The sequence below is a fragment of the Lepidochelys kempii genome, chromosome 6 (assembly GCF_965140285.1).
Source record: "Lepidochelys kempii isolate rLepKem1 chromosome 6, rLepKem1.hap1, whole genome shotgun sequence".
Lineage (NCBI taxonomy): Eukaryota > Metazoa > Chordata > Testudines > Cheloniidae > Lepidochelys > Lepidochelys kempii.
The window spans coordinates 77,534,202-77,550,925 of NC_136385.1; the positions used below are offsets into that span (position 1 = coordinate 77,534,202).

At 39.4% G+C, this 16,724-nt stretch overlaps 1 protein-coding gene across 6 annotated transcripts in view; it reads right to left on the reverse strand.

The window, feature by feature from the left end:
* The window catches only part of SPRED1 (sprouty related EVH1 domain containing 1), a 122,439-nt gene extending 106,732 nt beyond the window's left edge, over positions 1-15,707 (reverse strand). For 2 of the 6 annotated variants that reach the window (XM_073348862.2, XM_073348863.2), the window contains exon 1: positions 14,712-15,705. Coding sequence is in view for 4 of the 6 variants with exons in the window: in XM_073348859.2 (XP_073204960.1) it covers positions 3,578-3,609 (32 nt within the window). In the remaining 2 variants the exon portion in view is untranslated. Of the gene's footprint in view, positions 1-3,577; positions 3,622-11,562; positions 11,607-14,711 lie in introns of those variants that run through there. The other 4 variants (XM_073348859.2, XM_073348860.2, XM_073348864.2 and 1 more) reach the window with 4 other exon arrangements.
* Positions 15,708-16,724: the final 1,017 nt, after the last annotated feature.

Genomic DNA, 16,724 nt, shown 5'->3' on the forward strand with positions numbered 1-16,724 from the left:
TTAGAAAACATGCCTCAGTGTCTCAAGAAGCTCAATCTATTAAGCTTAACAAAGAGAAGTTTAAGGTGTGACTTCATTACAGTTTACGTATCTGCATAGAGAACAAATATTTAATAATGGGATCGCCAATCTAGCAGAGAAAGGTATAACATGATCCAGTGGCTGGAAGCTGAAGCTAAACAAATTCAGACTATAAGTAAGGCACATATTTTTAACAGAGAGTGTAATTAACCACTGGAACAATTTACCAAGGGCTGCTGTGGATTCTCTATTGCTTACACTTTTAAAATCAATATTGGATGTTTTTCTAAAATATATGCTCTAGCAATTATTTTTGGCAAGTTCTGTGGTCTATATTATACAAGGTCAGACTTGGTGACTTTGGAATCTACAAATCTACAAAAAATGATCAGGAGATAGAAGGGGGGGGAAAGAGTGCAGAGAAGAACTTTTTGGGCTTGTATATATGGGAAAAGTGACCAATGTACAGAGAGTCTAGAATAAGAGTGTCCAAACAGAGAGTTAATCTTGAATAGCTACAGCACTTGAAATAAGGTAGCCCTCTACCTTATTCTGGAATAACTGCTCCATGTACACAAGCTCCTGTTCAAGATATTAATTAGCAAATGAAAATGTAATAATTTTCACCTTACTTCATAGCAACTAACGTGGGTGCATTCTATCTTCGCTGCATTAGAAGGCAGACATATTAACATCAAAAACTAGAGACTGATAACTGTACACTTAATACCCCAAGAACTTAGTAAGGGGCAAGGTACATTTTAAAACAAAGGGAGGTGTATTTTTGCATTAAAGACAAACATACCCATAAAATACATACACGAGCATCTCCCTTCACACCAATGCTCTGTGCTGCTTACCTATAATACAAACTATAGGGAAACAATATATTTTAACGATGTGATGCAGTAACACTGTTCCAACTTTTTTGGCTATTGTTTTCAAACAGAAAATATCACTGCATAGAATACTGAAGTGTCTATATCAAATGGTAGAGCACGATTCCCTAATCTCTAAAATGTTTCTGCCACTTCTAGTTAGTAAGTGGCTTTTATAGTTTTGTAGCCTCAATTTTCAGTGCCCCAGGCAAGCACTTAACTGATTTGTGAAAAGCCTCCAATATCTAACATGGGCTCGTTAACATGCAGAATTATTTTCCACTGCCATAGCAACAGTGTATGAAATGTTGAGGGTGGGGGGACTGGGGGGTGGGGAGGAACAGGCTCCACAAGAGGATGTTTCAAGTTTATGATAACATAGTATTGATATCTTAGCTGTTTTAAACTAGAGAAGTTCAGGATAGCATTTGTTACTAACCTACTAAAAAATTAAGTTTCCTGAAAGGTGGCACAGGTGAAGGGGAATTAAAATTCAGCCTGCTGATCTGCAGGGACTTATTTTCTAGTTAGTTATTTTGTATGCATCAAGGGCCTCATTTTTAGAAGTGTTGAACATCTGCAGCTCCCACCAGCTTATTCTGACCCCTTGGGTGCTCACCATCTCTTAAAAATCATTTCAATATGCTTTCACTGATCTCAGTAAAAAATAGAGGAAGGCCAAAGTTTTCAACTGTGTCCACCAGTTTTTAGGATCTCCTTTAAAACATCTATTGATCCGTTTTAGACATGGTGAGCACCCAGAAATCTCATTTACTTCAACCAAGGTGCTTTGTATGTTGGGGGGGGGGGGGGAGGGGCAAAAAAAAATAAAAAAAGCCTGGCACTAGTTTTGTAGAGAGCCCAATAAATGAAGCACCAAATTAGTGGACACCGTAAAATACATTGGCCCTAACCCTTACCTGTAAAGTGTGCTTCTGTCAGGTGTGCACTACCAATTAGGCAGAAAGACAAAGCTCAAATGTTTATGTGATTCTCCTCATCACGCTAATGTTTTAGGAAGACTAAGAAAAGAATATGACTAAAGCATATTTAAGAGTAAAAATTTTCACTCAATGAAAGAGAAAGGAATGGGTGAATATGAGAGAGACTTCCAAACTGATACGTTATAACTCAGCTTCCAGGTAAGTATTAAAATATCCTTTTATGCACAGAAAAAGTACCATCAAGCCAAAGAGTTTTAAGAAGCAGCTCACAACAATCCAGGCGAGAAATATTATAGGGTATTGTACAGACTTGCCCAGGAGTAACACCACTAATATCTGAAAACTGTAGTAAACAAGAGACAATTTGATTAGTATATGAAGCAAAGAATCAGAGTAAAATTCTATCTAAATTACATACAAAAAACCATTAGGACAAGGTCAACGTTTCAAAGTACATTACTCAGGAGTTTGATAGTGTCAGAATTAAGGCTAGAAATCCTATTTCTGCCCTTTGACCATAAGCATGATAGTCTAATTATATGATCACATGCTATTTGTTCTGCTCTTGCCTGATTCTGTCCGCAGGACGAACAGTGAAGGAGGCACAGGGCTGCAAGAAGAGAAAGGATGTTTCCTTGTGTTTAAGGCATTGTACTGGAGGGTTCTATTCCTGGCTCTGCAACCCTGTCAGAAGTCTTCCTGCTTACACACTTAGGTTAAAAAAGCAAATGCTGGCATTTTCAAACTTTTGAGTGCTTGACTTTGCAATATTAATGTTCTTTGAGCATGTTTTTGTATGCCATTTGCAAGTGTTTTTAAAGACCCAACTGAAAACACAATAATGCCATAATGTGGAATCACAGTAACTGCCTACATGGGCTGGAGCCCAGGAACTTTAAAAGCCACAGCACAGACCTCCAACAAGTGAGCTACATGAGTACCTTGTAACAGAAGTGGCAGTTATCCTCTGGACACCAAAAAGGGAGTTAGGACACACTTTGCCATTGCCTTACAAGTATTTGATAGACAGAGGAATGAAGGGAATTGGGAATTTTGGATTTATTTCTGTGGGGGGGGTGTGTGTGTGAAGAACAGCATTGCCAAACAAATAGCTTAATCATATTCATTCTCAAAGAAGTATGATTAAGTATTGGATAAATCCTACTGGAGACCTGGGACCAGATTCTAATCCCTGCTACTACCCCTTTATAACATTCCAGATGTGTAAGAAGCTATAAGGGGAGAAGAGGGGCCCACAGAAAGAATCCCACAGCATAGAGCTGGCATGCATACCACTATGCTGCTCCTCCATTGTGGCCTCAACATAGTAGTTTACTGGGAGAAGGAGTGGAAGCACCAGAACATGGAGCACTTCAGTAATTCTGGACTGCAGACAAGCCCACAGGCAGCCAGATAAAGATGCCATAAATTAGAGCAACCTGAGTGCTCCCCTTCCCCACTGCCCTTTTTATCTACTGCCTTCCTGAATGTCAATGGCATGGCAGAAGCCATTCCTGCTGCCATTCAGGACCTGCCACTTCACAAAAATAGGGCTGTGCTTTTCTAGAGTTGGAAATCACAGGCAGCATATCATGCTGTGAGCCACACCTTATTGATTCTGTTTTAGCCTTTTAAAAATAGGACACGTCAGTTTTAAAAATTATCTTAAACTTTTGTGGCTATATTACTAAGAAGGATATAAATCAGTAAGATAATTTTACAAATCCAATTTACTCTTCACTGTGCTTCTTGTGTACTCTCTGCATTAGTCTCAGCTCCTGAAAAAAAAAAATCAAATAAGTCAATTTCCTTTCTGTTCATAATCAATTTCAGCTTCAATGCCAAGGTGTCACACATTACAGGTGAATGTTTGTTTAAAATTGTTCTTTACTGAGTTATTTTAAAATGAACAGGGAAGCATTTCTACAGGTTTAAGAGAAGCTTGTTCTTACAAAAATTAAATATGGGAAAAATGCAAGTTGACAATATTCATTTTAGTGTTTTAAATAGAGAAATATTTGGCTTTTCAAAAAATGCATATACTAATTAGGAATTTGGGGTGGAACTTTGTAAAGGGTGGTGAACACATCAGTTTTTACTTTTATGCATTTATTCTCATCTTTGAAAGTCTCCTTCATCCTCTTTCTTTAACTAAGTGATATTTCAAATTCTGGTACTGTTTGTGACGTTCTTCTGTGACACACATTGGGATCGTATTATTTGGTCATTTGCGTTGCTCACTGAACTAAAGTCTGTGCTTGTCAGAGGGAAGAGAACAACTACTTACATTTCTGCTATCTCCTGCTATCACCAGCAGGAGAGTGAATTTGTGTGGGGGGGTGGAGGGTGAGAAAACCTGGATTTGTGCTGGAAATGGCCCATCTGATGATCACTTTAGATAAGCTATTACCAGCAGGACAGTGGGGTGGGAGGAGGTATTGTTTCATATTCTCTGTGTATATATAAAGCCTACTGCAGTTTCCACGATATGCATCTGAGGAAGTGAGCTGTAGCTCACGAAAGCTTATGCTCTAATAAATTGATTAGTCTCTAAGGTGCCACAAGTACTCCTTTTCTTTTTACATTTCTGTGGCATCATATCACTAATCGCTTTATTCAAATGTTACGTTGTCAGAAGCAATACATTCTTACAGAAGAGGCACTAAAATGACAACACATGGACTTTTTCCCTTTCAAGTTAACACAACGATCATGAGATGAAACAATATAGTTGTAATGTCTACTTGAGTTAAACTCTAATACTATTTTAAAGTAAATCTTCAAAAGCAAGTACATCTGAGATAAACATGTGTGGCACAAAAAGTGTTCTGTCAATATTAGGAAGCAGGATACAGTTAAGACATCTGTGGCTTTTGGTCTATCTGCCTGTAAGGGAATTAGGTCCCAACCTACTGAGTTTAAGTGCAGCTTTTTCAAGCTTGCTATACACTTATTTAATCTATTTTTAATGAATCTGTGGTGGCACTATGAACCAGTGGAATAGAAGCTTTTAATGTTCATGTGTTCTTTTCTATTTCCGCACGACTGACAGAATCTATAAATACAATTATCATGATTTATTACTTTGGGAATGACTTTTTTTTTTCCTTCTTCTCCTACTTTACTTGGATTGAGTTGGGATTTTATTCAGCACTGCAATCATATGCAGGAAACCACTCACTACTGAACTAAAGGTGCTTTTCAGAGTGAACTGCAGTGTTTAGAACTTAAATGCATTTTCCCCCCTTCAAGGACATACTTGAAGAAATTGATATTAATTCTGTCTACCTTAAAGGAGGCCAAGAGTAGAAATAAAATAGTATCCAAGCCACCATTTTTATAGCTGATAAACTGAAATAATAGACCAACAATATGGGATCTGGGGGTCATAGTGGATCACAAGTTAAATATGAGTTAACAGTGTAACACTGTTGCAAAAAAAAAAAAAAAAAGCAAACACAATTTCGGGATATAGCAGCAGGAGTGTTGTAAGACAGACAAGAAGTAATTCTTCCGCTCTACTCTATGTTGATGAGGACTCAGCTCGAGTATTGTGTCCAGTTCTGGGAGCCACATTTCAGGAAAAACGTGGACAAATTGCAGAAAGCCCAGAGAAGAGCACCAAAAATTATTAAAGGTGTAGAAAACATGACCTATGGGGGAAGATTGAAAACATTTGGTTCGTTTAGTCTGGAAAAGAGAAGACTCAGAGGGGCCAATACTTTTCAAGTACATAAAAGGCTGTTACAAGGAGAGAGAAAAATTGTTCTCCTTTAACCTCTAGGATAGGACAAGAAGAAATGGGATTAAGTTGCAGTAAAGGCGATTTAGGTTGGACGTCAGGAAAAACTTCCAGTCAGGGTAGTTAGTCATTGGAATAAATTTCCTAGGGAGGTTGTGGAATTTCCACTGTTGGAGATTTTTTAAGAGCAGATTAGACAAACACCTGACAGGGATGGCCTAGAATCTAGATAATACTTAGTGCCCTGCACTCATGGTAGGACTGAGCTAGATGACCTCTCATAGTCCCTTACAGTCTTACGATTATGAGAATGGTAGGTAAGGATTAGATGAATTCAAGACCAAAAAATGTTGTCTTGGTCTCTACATTGATAAAATGTGTCCAAAGCCCTCCCTAGATCTAGAGGTTGGTCTTTATTACAGATCCTTCTTGATAAAGACACGTACCATATTCATGTTCCCAGTGGCACATATGAACAAAAGCCACTGGGAGATATGGGCCAGCAATTTTTTATGGGCCACCAACTGCTTCTTCTTAAGCTAATGTCGAGTCAAAAACTTGTTCTCTTCTTATCCAATACTGGATACATGAAAAGGAGAACCAAGGTGATCCATATTTTCCCGTGCTACTCTTATGCAGGATAGCTGTTTTTATAAATAAACTATTCCACCTATTCTTCTCAGTTGCTTAATAAGTAAGCTTTTCTAGTACACTGTGCTAAAGGTTTCTTTATTTCCTCAGAAAAGGGATCTGGGCATCACTGCAAACAGATCAGTGATGACTTCTGCTCCGTGTGAGGCAATGGTAAAAAACAAACAAACAAACAAAATGTTAAGCAGCATGAAGAATGGGATTGTGACTACTACAATTAAAATGCTTTTTTCTAAATCAGTGGTGGGGTCTCATCTGCAATACTGGGTATATTACTCATCATCCCATTTCAAACAGGATACAACAGAACTAGAGTGGGTTTCAGTAAAGAGCAGCATGAGTCAAGGATATGAAAACACTTCATATGAAGCAAGGATGAAATGTTGGGACTGTTTATCTTGGAAAAGGAGATGATTAAGAGAGGACAAGATAAAAGTATGTAAAATAAAGAATGGCATAAAGAAAGTGAATCAGGAACTTCTGTTCTCCCTGTCTCATAACACAAGAACAAGGGGACATCCAAAGAAATTAATAGGTGGGAAATTCAAATGCAATTCAAGGAATTGCCAAGGAAATCATTGCCACAGGAAGTTGAGGCCAAGAACTAACAAGATTCAAGAAGGAATGTTAATATCAAGAATATCCAGAATTTATCATCATAATTGAAGATGAAAATTGTGTGAAAGGGATAACGTGCTTCATGGCTTAAATAAATTTAGAATTATGAAACGAGACCTAATATAGGGGTAGAATATTCCACAAGTACCTACTGTGGGATTTTTACACCTACCCCTAAAGCACCTTGTACTGGCCACTGTCAGAGAGACAGTACTAGAACAGATGGACCGTAGGTCCAATACAATATGGCAGTTCCTGTGTTCTCTCCAGATTCCCTAAAACATACTTAACCCAGGGGGAATCTGCAGAGTATATTTGCATATTTAGGCCTGCACAAAATTTCATACTACTTTATGTGATATTTTTATGTCATTTATGTCATGTAAAACTCTATACATACTGTAATTTCTTTCTGATTTTTTTTGTATGCATTAAATACATTGTCCCTTGTCTTAGAAATACAAGATCACTTCTCTGCAGGGCAGATTCATTTAAATCAAAGCAATAAAATCAACTGTAATCCTGATTTAAATCAGCAAGCAGGAAACCTTTATTTAAATAATTAATTTTAATCTTGTTTTGCAATTGTACTTTTAGTTATTTCCCCAAAGTATGGTGGATTCTCATTGGTTGGAAACCATTAAAATATACATATATGTAACTAAACATAACCTTTATGCTAAATTTGGCCTCCCCTCCACCCCCACTAACCAAGATGATAAAGGTACATAATTGTAATGCCAGTAATTACATATTTTAACTTAATTTATCCAGATTCTCAATTTTTACATTTTTATGTTAGAAAATGGTGAATTATGCATTTCTTATTTACTAGATGATTAATATTTTACTTCTGATTTGTATTAAGCTCTATTTGAATGAAAATTCAGATTAGATTACTAATGCACAAAAACAGCATATTTTTATTAAATGTGCTGGCTACATAAGAAAAAAGGTTTATCAAAAATGTTATATATAATGCTGATTTATTAAACAAAGGAAAAATTACTTGTAGTTAGTGAGTTGAATTGACTGTTTCTGGTCACAATGTCCTTCAAGACAGTAGAACTAGTAGACCTCATCCTATCAGAAATAGTGCCTACAGGTCAACTCGTTCCTACTTCTTGTTCAGCCCATCACTAAGACAAACAAGTCTGTTTACATTTACGGGCAATAATGCTGCCCGCTTCTTATTTACGTCACCTGAAAGTGAGAACAGGCACTGGCATAGCACTTTTGTGGCTGGCATTGCATTACATACTAGATATGCTACACATTCATATGTCCCTTCATGCTTCAGCCACCATTCCATAGGATATGTTTCCACAGTGATGACGCTCGTTAAAAAAAATAACGCATTAGATTTATGACTGAACCCCTTGGGGGAGAATTGTACGTCTCCTGCTCTGTGGTTTTACCCACATTCTGCCATATATTTCATGTGATGGCAGTCTTGGATGACGTTCCAGCACATTATTCAATTTAAGAACACTTTCACAGCAGATTTGACAAAAATGTAAAGAAGGTACCAATGAGAGATTGTTAAATCGTGAGTCGAGTGCTGTAGCTATCTTTAGCAATCTGAGAGGGACGAGGTGTGGAACATGTTGTCAGAAGTCTTAAAAGAGCAACATTCGGATGCAGAAATTACAGAAACCAAACCACAAGGGAAATCAACCTTTTCTTGGTGGCATCTGACCCAGCTGATGAAGGTGAACGTGCGTCAGTATGAACTGCTTTGGACTGTTCTCAAGCAGAACTAGTTATCAGAATGGAAGTATGTCCTCTGGAACGGTGGTTGAAGCAGAGAGTTACTGCTTAGTATCATTTTTGGTACTTAACCTAAAATAGATTATAATAAATTTAGGCCTTAACATAAATGTTCAAAGTCCAATTTTAAAATAGGTTCATTTTTTAAAATAGCCTGTTAATTTAAATTTAAAAATTCATTTAAAAAAATCTATTTTTAATCCATCCTTATTCTCTGCCCTTTTTGCTTTCCGTTTCAACATTGTGATGTATTATTTTTCATCATTTCCAGCATTAACTTTTCACACTCCTATCTCTGAATTCTGTTAATCCATTTACACTGACATTGGCTCTCCCTAATGAATTCTCTCTCCATGTCCAATTCCAGATCATCACAATAAACTAGGCAGAGAAGTTCCCCATCCTGCTTTTGTAAACAGGAAAATTAGAACAATATCATATGTTGATCCATAGTGAAATTAGGATTTTTAGATTTACTTGATATTCTTTCAGATTGTTAAAATTAAATTATAAACCTTAAATCTTTAAACTCAGTGTTCACTTTCTTAAGTAAATGCATCTTCATGCACTTATACATATACATTTCAGTAGCGCAGCAGAGATGCATGGACGTAGACAGTAATTATATGCAGAACAAACAGCATATACACAAATATCTGTCATAATGAAGAACTAATCTGCATATACCTTTACAGATGTGCAGAAAATGACTAACGGATAAACTAAAGAAGACCTGCAAAAGGAGGCTTAGGTCCTGCAGACACAAATCATATACCTAACCTTTATTCATTAATAGTCCCCTCTGGGCATGATCAGGGCCAACATTAATAAATGTAATTAATTTCCAAAATACATACTGAATGTCCCCACTATTCAGTTCAACTGAATATGTAACACAAACAACAACAACTTTCTTTAGTTTCTCCAAATAATGCCACTGGCTCCAGCTCTACTATGACATCCCAGAATAATTTTTTCTGTGATATCACAACAATCAAGGAATGCTGCTAAAGCTGACCCATAAGTGTTTTTTCTTGACTTCTCAAATTATTATGTAACCTGAAAGTTCATTTGCCTTCAGAGTAATAGCTGGGACATAAGGCCAAGTAAAGAGTATGAGAGAGCCAATAAAATTGGAACAAACTATGCCCCAGAAAGAAACAAGTTATAAAATGGCAGTGACAACCTAATTAGTGAATTCAGAAGGGACACTATCAATTTACATTTTTAAAATCTCTCATTTTATATACATCCTACTTGTACTACAAACAAACATTAGACTATTAAAAGGGACAGAAATTTTAGAAATCTAATTTTTTTTTCTATTTAGAGAGTTTGTCCAAGCTGCAAAGATGCATTAAACAAAATAGAACAAAACAAAAACCCACCAATGAAAACAGACTAGTTAGTTTCATTTCCAGGATCAAGGTCTCATATTAACCTAATCATTCAATATTTTGGCTGGAAATACAAGGGGATACTTTAAAAATAAAATTAGGTTGTACAAAAATCTAAAACAAATGTAAATAAATATTTTCCTAGAACTTAAAAAGTTTAATTCTATTGCAATTTTATTTTAAACAGCTAGTCTAGTTTTTGGGGGATACATCTGACCCAACAATTTTTTCCCCCCACACTGAGTCTTCCGTGTGTATGTCTTGCAATTGGATAGCTCAGATCTGCCATGACATGACAGATTGATATACCTCTCTGAGAACACGGTCCTTTCATTGTCAAACTATGGACAGCAACATACCTCCACCATAAAAAAAATTTTTTTTTATACACTTAAGAGGGGAACTATTTGACTTGACAGTTAAAGGAAATGAGAAGGCAATATGAACATAAGATCACCTTTCATCCATAAGAATCTCAGAACAATTTACAAATCAGAGCCTAAATATACAAGCCTTCAATATGCACAAATGACCCCCAAAATTGAGTTCAGGAGAAACAGTAAAGAGGGCTTGCAGAACCAGGCACCACTTCACCCAGTGAAAGGCAACCTGCAACTAACATACACAATAGGAAATAATGATAAAAAACTGCTAATAGGATGTCACTTACTTTTGGACTAATGGGTCCCAAAACAGCACTGTATTACAAAATGAGTTTAGTAATTTCATCCAAGGTTAGTGGTTATTTGTCCACATAAAAAAATGCCACGTAGTTTTAACGGTCATATGCAATGTTTTTGTAGCCATGTTGGTCTCAGAATATTAGCGAGAGACATGGCGGGTGAAGTTGGCTTAATAAAAGATATTACCTCACCCACCTTCTCTCTCTATTTCGTAGTAAATTTATTCTGTTCAACGGCAGCCCAGTGGTGGAATTATTGGGGTGCTTCTGGTCAAGAATGGGGTACATAGAGGAAAGAGTAAAACTTTGCAAGGTGCCTGTTCACATTATGTATAGCTCAAACCAACATTAGCAGCTCACGTCCAAGAGCAACAAGAAAAATCTTCACTCTTCCACTATATCAAAATGACAAACATGAATCAACATTATTTTTATTGTCCATCAGCCAAGTCAAACTGCCATGAAAACGGTCCAAGCCAGGCCCAGCACGGCCCACACAAAAAAAATCTACTTGTTTACCCTTTACCACGAAGATGAAAATTAAAACAAAAACTAATCAAAAAACAAACTATTTTCCCAACTACAAAAATACCCTGTCCATAGTAAGCAGAATTTTGTATGGCTGCCTTCTACATAGTCATTTAAAAACACAAGAAGCAGTGACACCTGATATAGCTTTTAACTTTCACGCCCTTTTATTTTACTGACATGATTTACAGTAAGATTTACAATATATTCTTAGATGAGATCAAACTCTGAACAAACACACAGTCCAATCGTTAGTCCTTCTGCATGAATGGGAGTTTTGCAAGCACAAAGACTAATGACCAAGCTTCAACCAGAGTTCTCAGTTACTTACATTGCAACAAAATGTCTTTTCAAGTACCCCTATTTGTCTTTACTTGATGAGAAATTTGTAGATGAATACATTAAGGCAATAATGTTGTTCTTTCCTCTGTTGCTATGTGAAAGACACATACAAAACAGATGAAACAGTGAAACTAAGTGCTGTCAAACCACAAAGTAAATAAACAAAATGAAAAAATTAGAAAAAGTTGTTTTAAATTTTTCATTTATAGTGATCTTGAGTGTTACCTGCAACCCTTGTAGGTAAAAAAAGCTGTTCACACAGAAAAATGATCTTTAAGTTGACAGAGCCTTGTAAATTTTTACGTTAGTCTTCTGTTTACATTCAAGTACCTAGAAAAATTAAAAATGGACCCAAACTGAAATACCATAAGCAAATTTTCACCCCTCATTTCTAATATACTGTTGAAATCACTCAAACATCATTCTGCTGGTTTGTTAACAACAAAACTCCCCCAATCCCTCCAGAAAGCATCCCTGTCATATATTTGTTAAATATATTGTTTGGATAGTTTATCACTGTACATAAGCATTTTAACACAGCAACCCACTCAGTACTTCTAACAAGGGGTTCAGATTCAATTTGTTTTGTGGCTGGGTAACTAGAATCTAACAACTAACTGTCTCTGAATATTTGATTTTTTTTTAATTGGGATGCTCAAAATTTTATAAACACACTAATTAAAATAAAATTAATTTGTACTACAGCATCCTCTACATTGGTTCAAATTTTTTTAAAAAAGTGTTCTGCTCCTTTGATATTTAAAAAGGTCTTTTCAGCAAGAGAAAAGTGTCTATATATGAAAGTGACTATATATAAGAGAAAAATATTTCCTTTTCACTGACTTTTCAATTTTAGCGATCTGAGGAATTAGTTAACAGAAGATACAGCATTATCTAAGATGTGATTTTCAAGTCAATGTCATCTCATTAAGGTTAGACTTATTAGAAACACTAGCATCTGATATTCCTTGATATAGAAATAAATAGTAGTGTTCTACTGATAACAAAAAATAATTTGAATTGTTTATTGCTATGGGAATTGGCAAAATGGTTAATATTTTGTCTTGAAAGCAATGCAACAAAATGCACTGGTAAATTTGGTTTTTTGGTATTTTATTTCTGATTCACTGTTCCTAAATACGAAAGGTTTCAGAGTAACAGCCGTGTTAGTCTGTATTCGCAAATAGAAAAGGAGTACTTGTGGCACCTTAGAGACTAATCAATTTATTTGAGCATAGCTTTCGTGAGCTACGGCTCACTCCATCGGAGCTGTAGCTCACGAAAGCTTATGATCAAATAAATTGGTTAGTCTCTAAGGTGCCACAAGTACTCCTTTTCTTTTTCCTAAATATGAAATTACCCTAATTATCTTCTTAACACTCCTTTCCTTAATAAATTTTGAAATTTAATAAAGAAAGTGATTTCTGGATTAATGTCTCTTTGAAAGCAATCTTCATTTTAAAAACAAAAAAAGAAAATCAGCAACAAAAAGTACAGGTTTCTCCAGGCTCCCTAGCAATAAGCAGTCTCTCCCCCATTGCACTCTAACATAAACTTCTTAGTCTCTCTTTCTATGCAGATCTAATCTGCAAGTCTGTTCAGTACAGACAGTGTACTGCACTGTGAATGGACAGCCAGGTATTTTATGAATGGAGTAGATCACGTGCTCCCAGCACCTCCCCGAGCTGATATTTCCCACATAATTCTGTCAACAAGCAATTTTTAAAAAAAAAAAAAAAAATACAAGTAGACCTGGAAATCCTAACGTTCAAACTTCCTACAACAACCAGTCCGTTGACGTGCAGGAAAAGGCCTCTACAATTTGAAAGGCAGGTTTTGTTGAATGTCAACGGTGATGGTTTAATGGTTTTTTTTTATGAATGGAGATTGTGGTATGCAAATTAGAACGATTCACAAAAAAGAAAACATGGCGACTGCTTCTGCCTCGTTACACCGATACTGAAGCAATTCACCTTCTAAACCACCTCAGTGTAATGCTTCGTGCTTTACAGACTGGAGCTCAGGATTTCTCAAAACTCTTGTTATCCAACTTTGAAAATGTAGTCAATGTTTTAAAAAGAAAAATGCTTTTCCTTAACGAGGTATATCTTAAGGAATGAAGGTTTTATTTAGAGGAATGCATGCAAATAATTTGCCTCCCACTGCCAATGACATTTTTGTCATATAAATTAACTCACTATTAAAAATATTTTTTTTAAAAAGCACACGACTGTTATTTTCCATCACCAAGAGTTGTCTCTGCACTATGACGAGCCACATCACTCGTAAAACAAATTATTAGCAAATGACTAAATTGTAAATCATTATTCTGGAAAGGATTACACAGCCTGTAGCAGTCAGAGCCAACAGTAACCCTTATGCACTTTATACCCTTAAGTGTTTCTGATAACGACTGAGATCAACCCACCGCAAAATACTTTGCGCTTCTGTTTTTCAACGCCATAAGACACATTTACTAGTAGAATATTATTTCTTCCACTCCATCCAAAATGTAAGTATCACAGACTAATAGGATAAATGGGTAGGACAAATATCTAAAAACCACATGAGGCCGACTGATTATCCAAGCTAGGTACATTAAAAATGTACGAGACTTGCTTTTCCCTTAAAAAAGAAGTCACAGCAGCTCATTTAAAAACAAACCAAAAAAAGCGTTAGGGAAAGGTTTAAACTTTATTTGCATTGAGTCATCCAATTAAAATTCAGCAGCAGTCTCCTGCAGGATGAAGCTCCCACACCCTAGTTTCCATGTGCAACATCTAGGAGATAAGATTTGATCCCAGGCGGCATGTGGAAGAGCGGGGTGCACTGTCAGTATGTTTGGACATTAAACCCCCACCGTTCCCCACCTTCAACATGCTACCTGGCCACTTTTTTGTCATGCTGTAATTGCACAGCACTTTCATAGAGACTGGCTCCCAATCTTTATGAAAGAAGCTCCTCAACCACAAGAAGAGACCCTCAGGGTCTCCGTACGGGTACGGACTGATGCGCAATATACACACGGGCACAGACCATCCAAAAAGCTAGAGCAACGCAGCGTTGAAATGCCAAAACGTAAAAGCAGGGGAGCCAGGAAACGGAGGAATCCGACGAAGATTAATAATATTTGCTTACTCGTTGTTAGAAGTCGCCGTCTCTTCGCTCATTTTCTCCTCACCGCGATCCGACAGCGAGATGGAGCAGCAGCAGCACCGACGCAGCCAGGGCGCAGCAAGAACTCACCAGAAACCTCACCATTGTTAACCCCCGGATCTGCCTCCCCGAGGGGAAGCACTAGCAACGCGGCAGGGGCAAGGGCAAGTCTTTCATCCGAGAGCCGCAGGGGACTTGGCTGTCCGGCGCTGGAGCGCAGCCCCCTGCCTCAGCGATGGTGGCAGCCGCAGCCCCTCCGGTCTTCAATGGGAGCAGGCTGGCGCCGGGGGAAGAGGAAGGCTCCCAGCAGCAGTGGACTCCGCGCCGCCGTCCTCCTGCTGCAGCTCATCTCCCGCTGCAGCTCCCTTCCGTGCCCTCCGCCTCCTCGCCGAGCGGGCTCTCCCCTCGCAGCGCGCCCCGGGGCAGCGGGGAGGGGAGCAGCCGCGGCAGAAATTCCTCCGACCAGCAGCGGCCGCGATCCGGGGGGAGCGGGGGAGGAAGGAAGTGGCGGGGGCAAGTCACCCACCCCTCCCTCCGCGAGCAACAGCCCCGAGCGAGGAACAAGCCGGGCGGCCCCGGGGGGTGGGGGTGGGGGTGGAGCGGGGAGGCGCTGTGAGGCAGCTGGGGGGATGGGGCGGCGGGGTGCGTCACGGCTGTTTGTGTGCGGAGAGGGGCAATGGGGGCGAGGAGCCAGCGGGCGTCCCGCGGCGGGGCGGAAGGGAGAAGCCCCCAGCCGGAGGCGGCGATAAGTTCAGCAGCCGCGTTCCGGCCCCAGCAGCAGCAACTCCATTAGCCGCAGCCCCGCGCTCTCCTCCCACCGCCTCCTCGCAGGAAAACTGGGCGGAAGCGTTGACTTCAGGCTCCTTCCGCCGCCACAGCTTAAATCCCACTAACCACGGGAGGGGGCCGGCGGCAGAGAAAATAATCCCCTCGGGCCCCCCCGCCGCTAGAGAGGCCTGCAGCGCCTCCCCTCGCAGTGTCTCCAGGGCAAGCTAGTTTCCTGAAAGTAGTTCCTTCCCTTCCACTCACTTCCCAAGGAGTTGTCAGTGTCACACACACACACTCGCAGAAGCGCGGAGGGATCTATAAAGCACTGCAAGCGACCCCCCCCTCCCCCCGTGTGCAAGATCCTGTGGCTGTATGTATGTGTGCGAGGCAGAACCGAAGAGAGCTAGCAAGAGAGCTGGAGCTGCTGCCTGACTGCCTGCCAGGTCTGGGAGGGTGAGGGCCCAGAGGCTGCAGGGCTATAACGCAACCCTTGCACAGTGTAGGCAACTCGCTTCCAGTCCTGCAAAGTTGGATCGGCCGGTGCTGTTCCCTTCCTGTACGGGCTGGAGTCGTTGGCCGGCAGGGAGGCTGCCCTGGTGCAGCACAAAGCGCGTACATGGCACAGGCTCATCTGTTACTCTGCACATAAAGTGGGCTCTGCTGCCACACTGCAAGGGGGCGGACCGGGTTAATGCACGCAGCGCTAGTGCTGAGGTTGCATTGCTGCACCACAAAACATTGCACGGCATTCATCTAGTTCTGCTGGGCTAAACTGTATTTGCTTCTATTCACGAAGGAGGGAATGGGTTAATCTATAAGGAGCCTGCTCCCATGGAAAGCAGTGGGATTTTTGCCATTGAGTTCAGTGGGAACAGGATGCTGCTCCGGTTACATGCCAATAGCTGCTGCAGAACATGCTCATTGAATGCATTAATCTTCTTGCCAATGCAAGGAATCAATATACTTTCTGTAAACCTGAGCCAATGCTTTTCTGTCCATTCAATCATTTTTTTAATGCATGGATTTGTTTCTGACAGGCTTGGAGGGGGTTTGCTAATAAGCACGAGGTGTAAGATTGCAGACATGGAGGAATGCGGGAAGGGATAGTGTTTGCCGTCAGAGGTTGTTGAAGCGTGGCCTGACACACTTCAAACAAATGCCTCTCCTTCTACAGTACACGCAGGAGGCCTGAGACTGCAATTTATCCTTACTATCAGAGTTCGCATA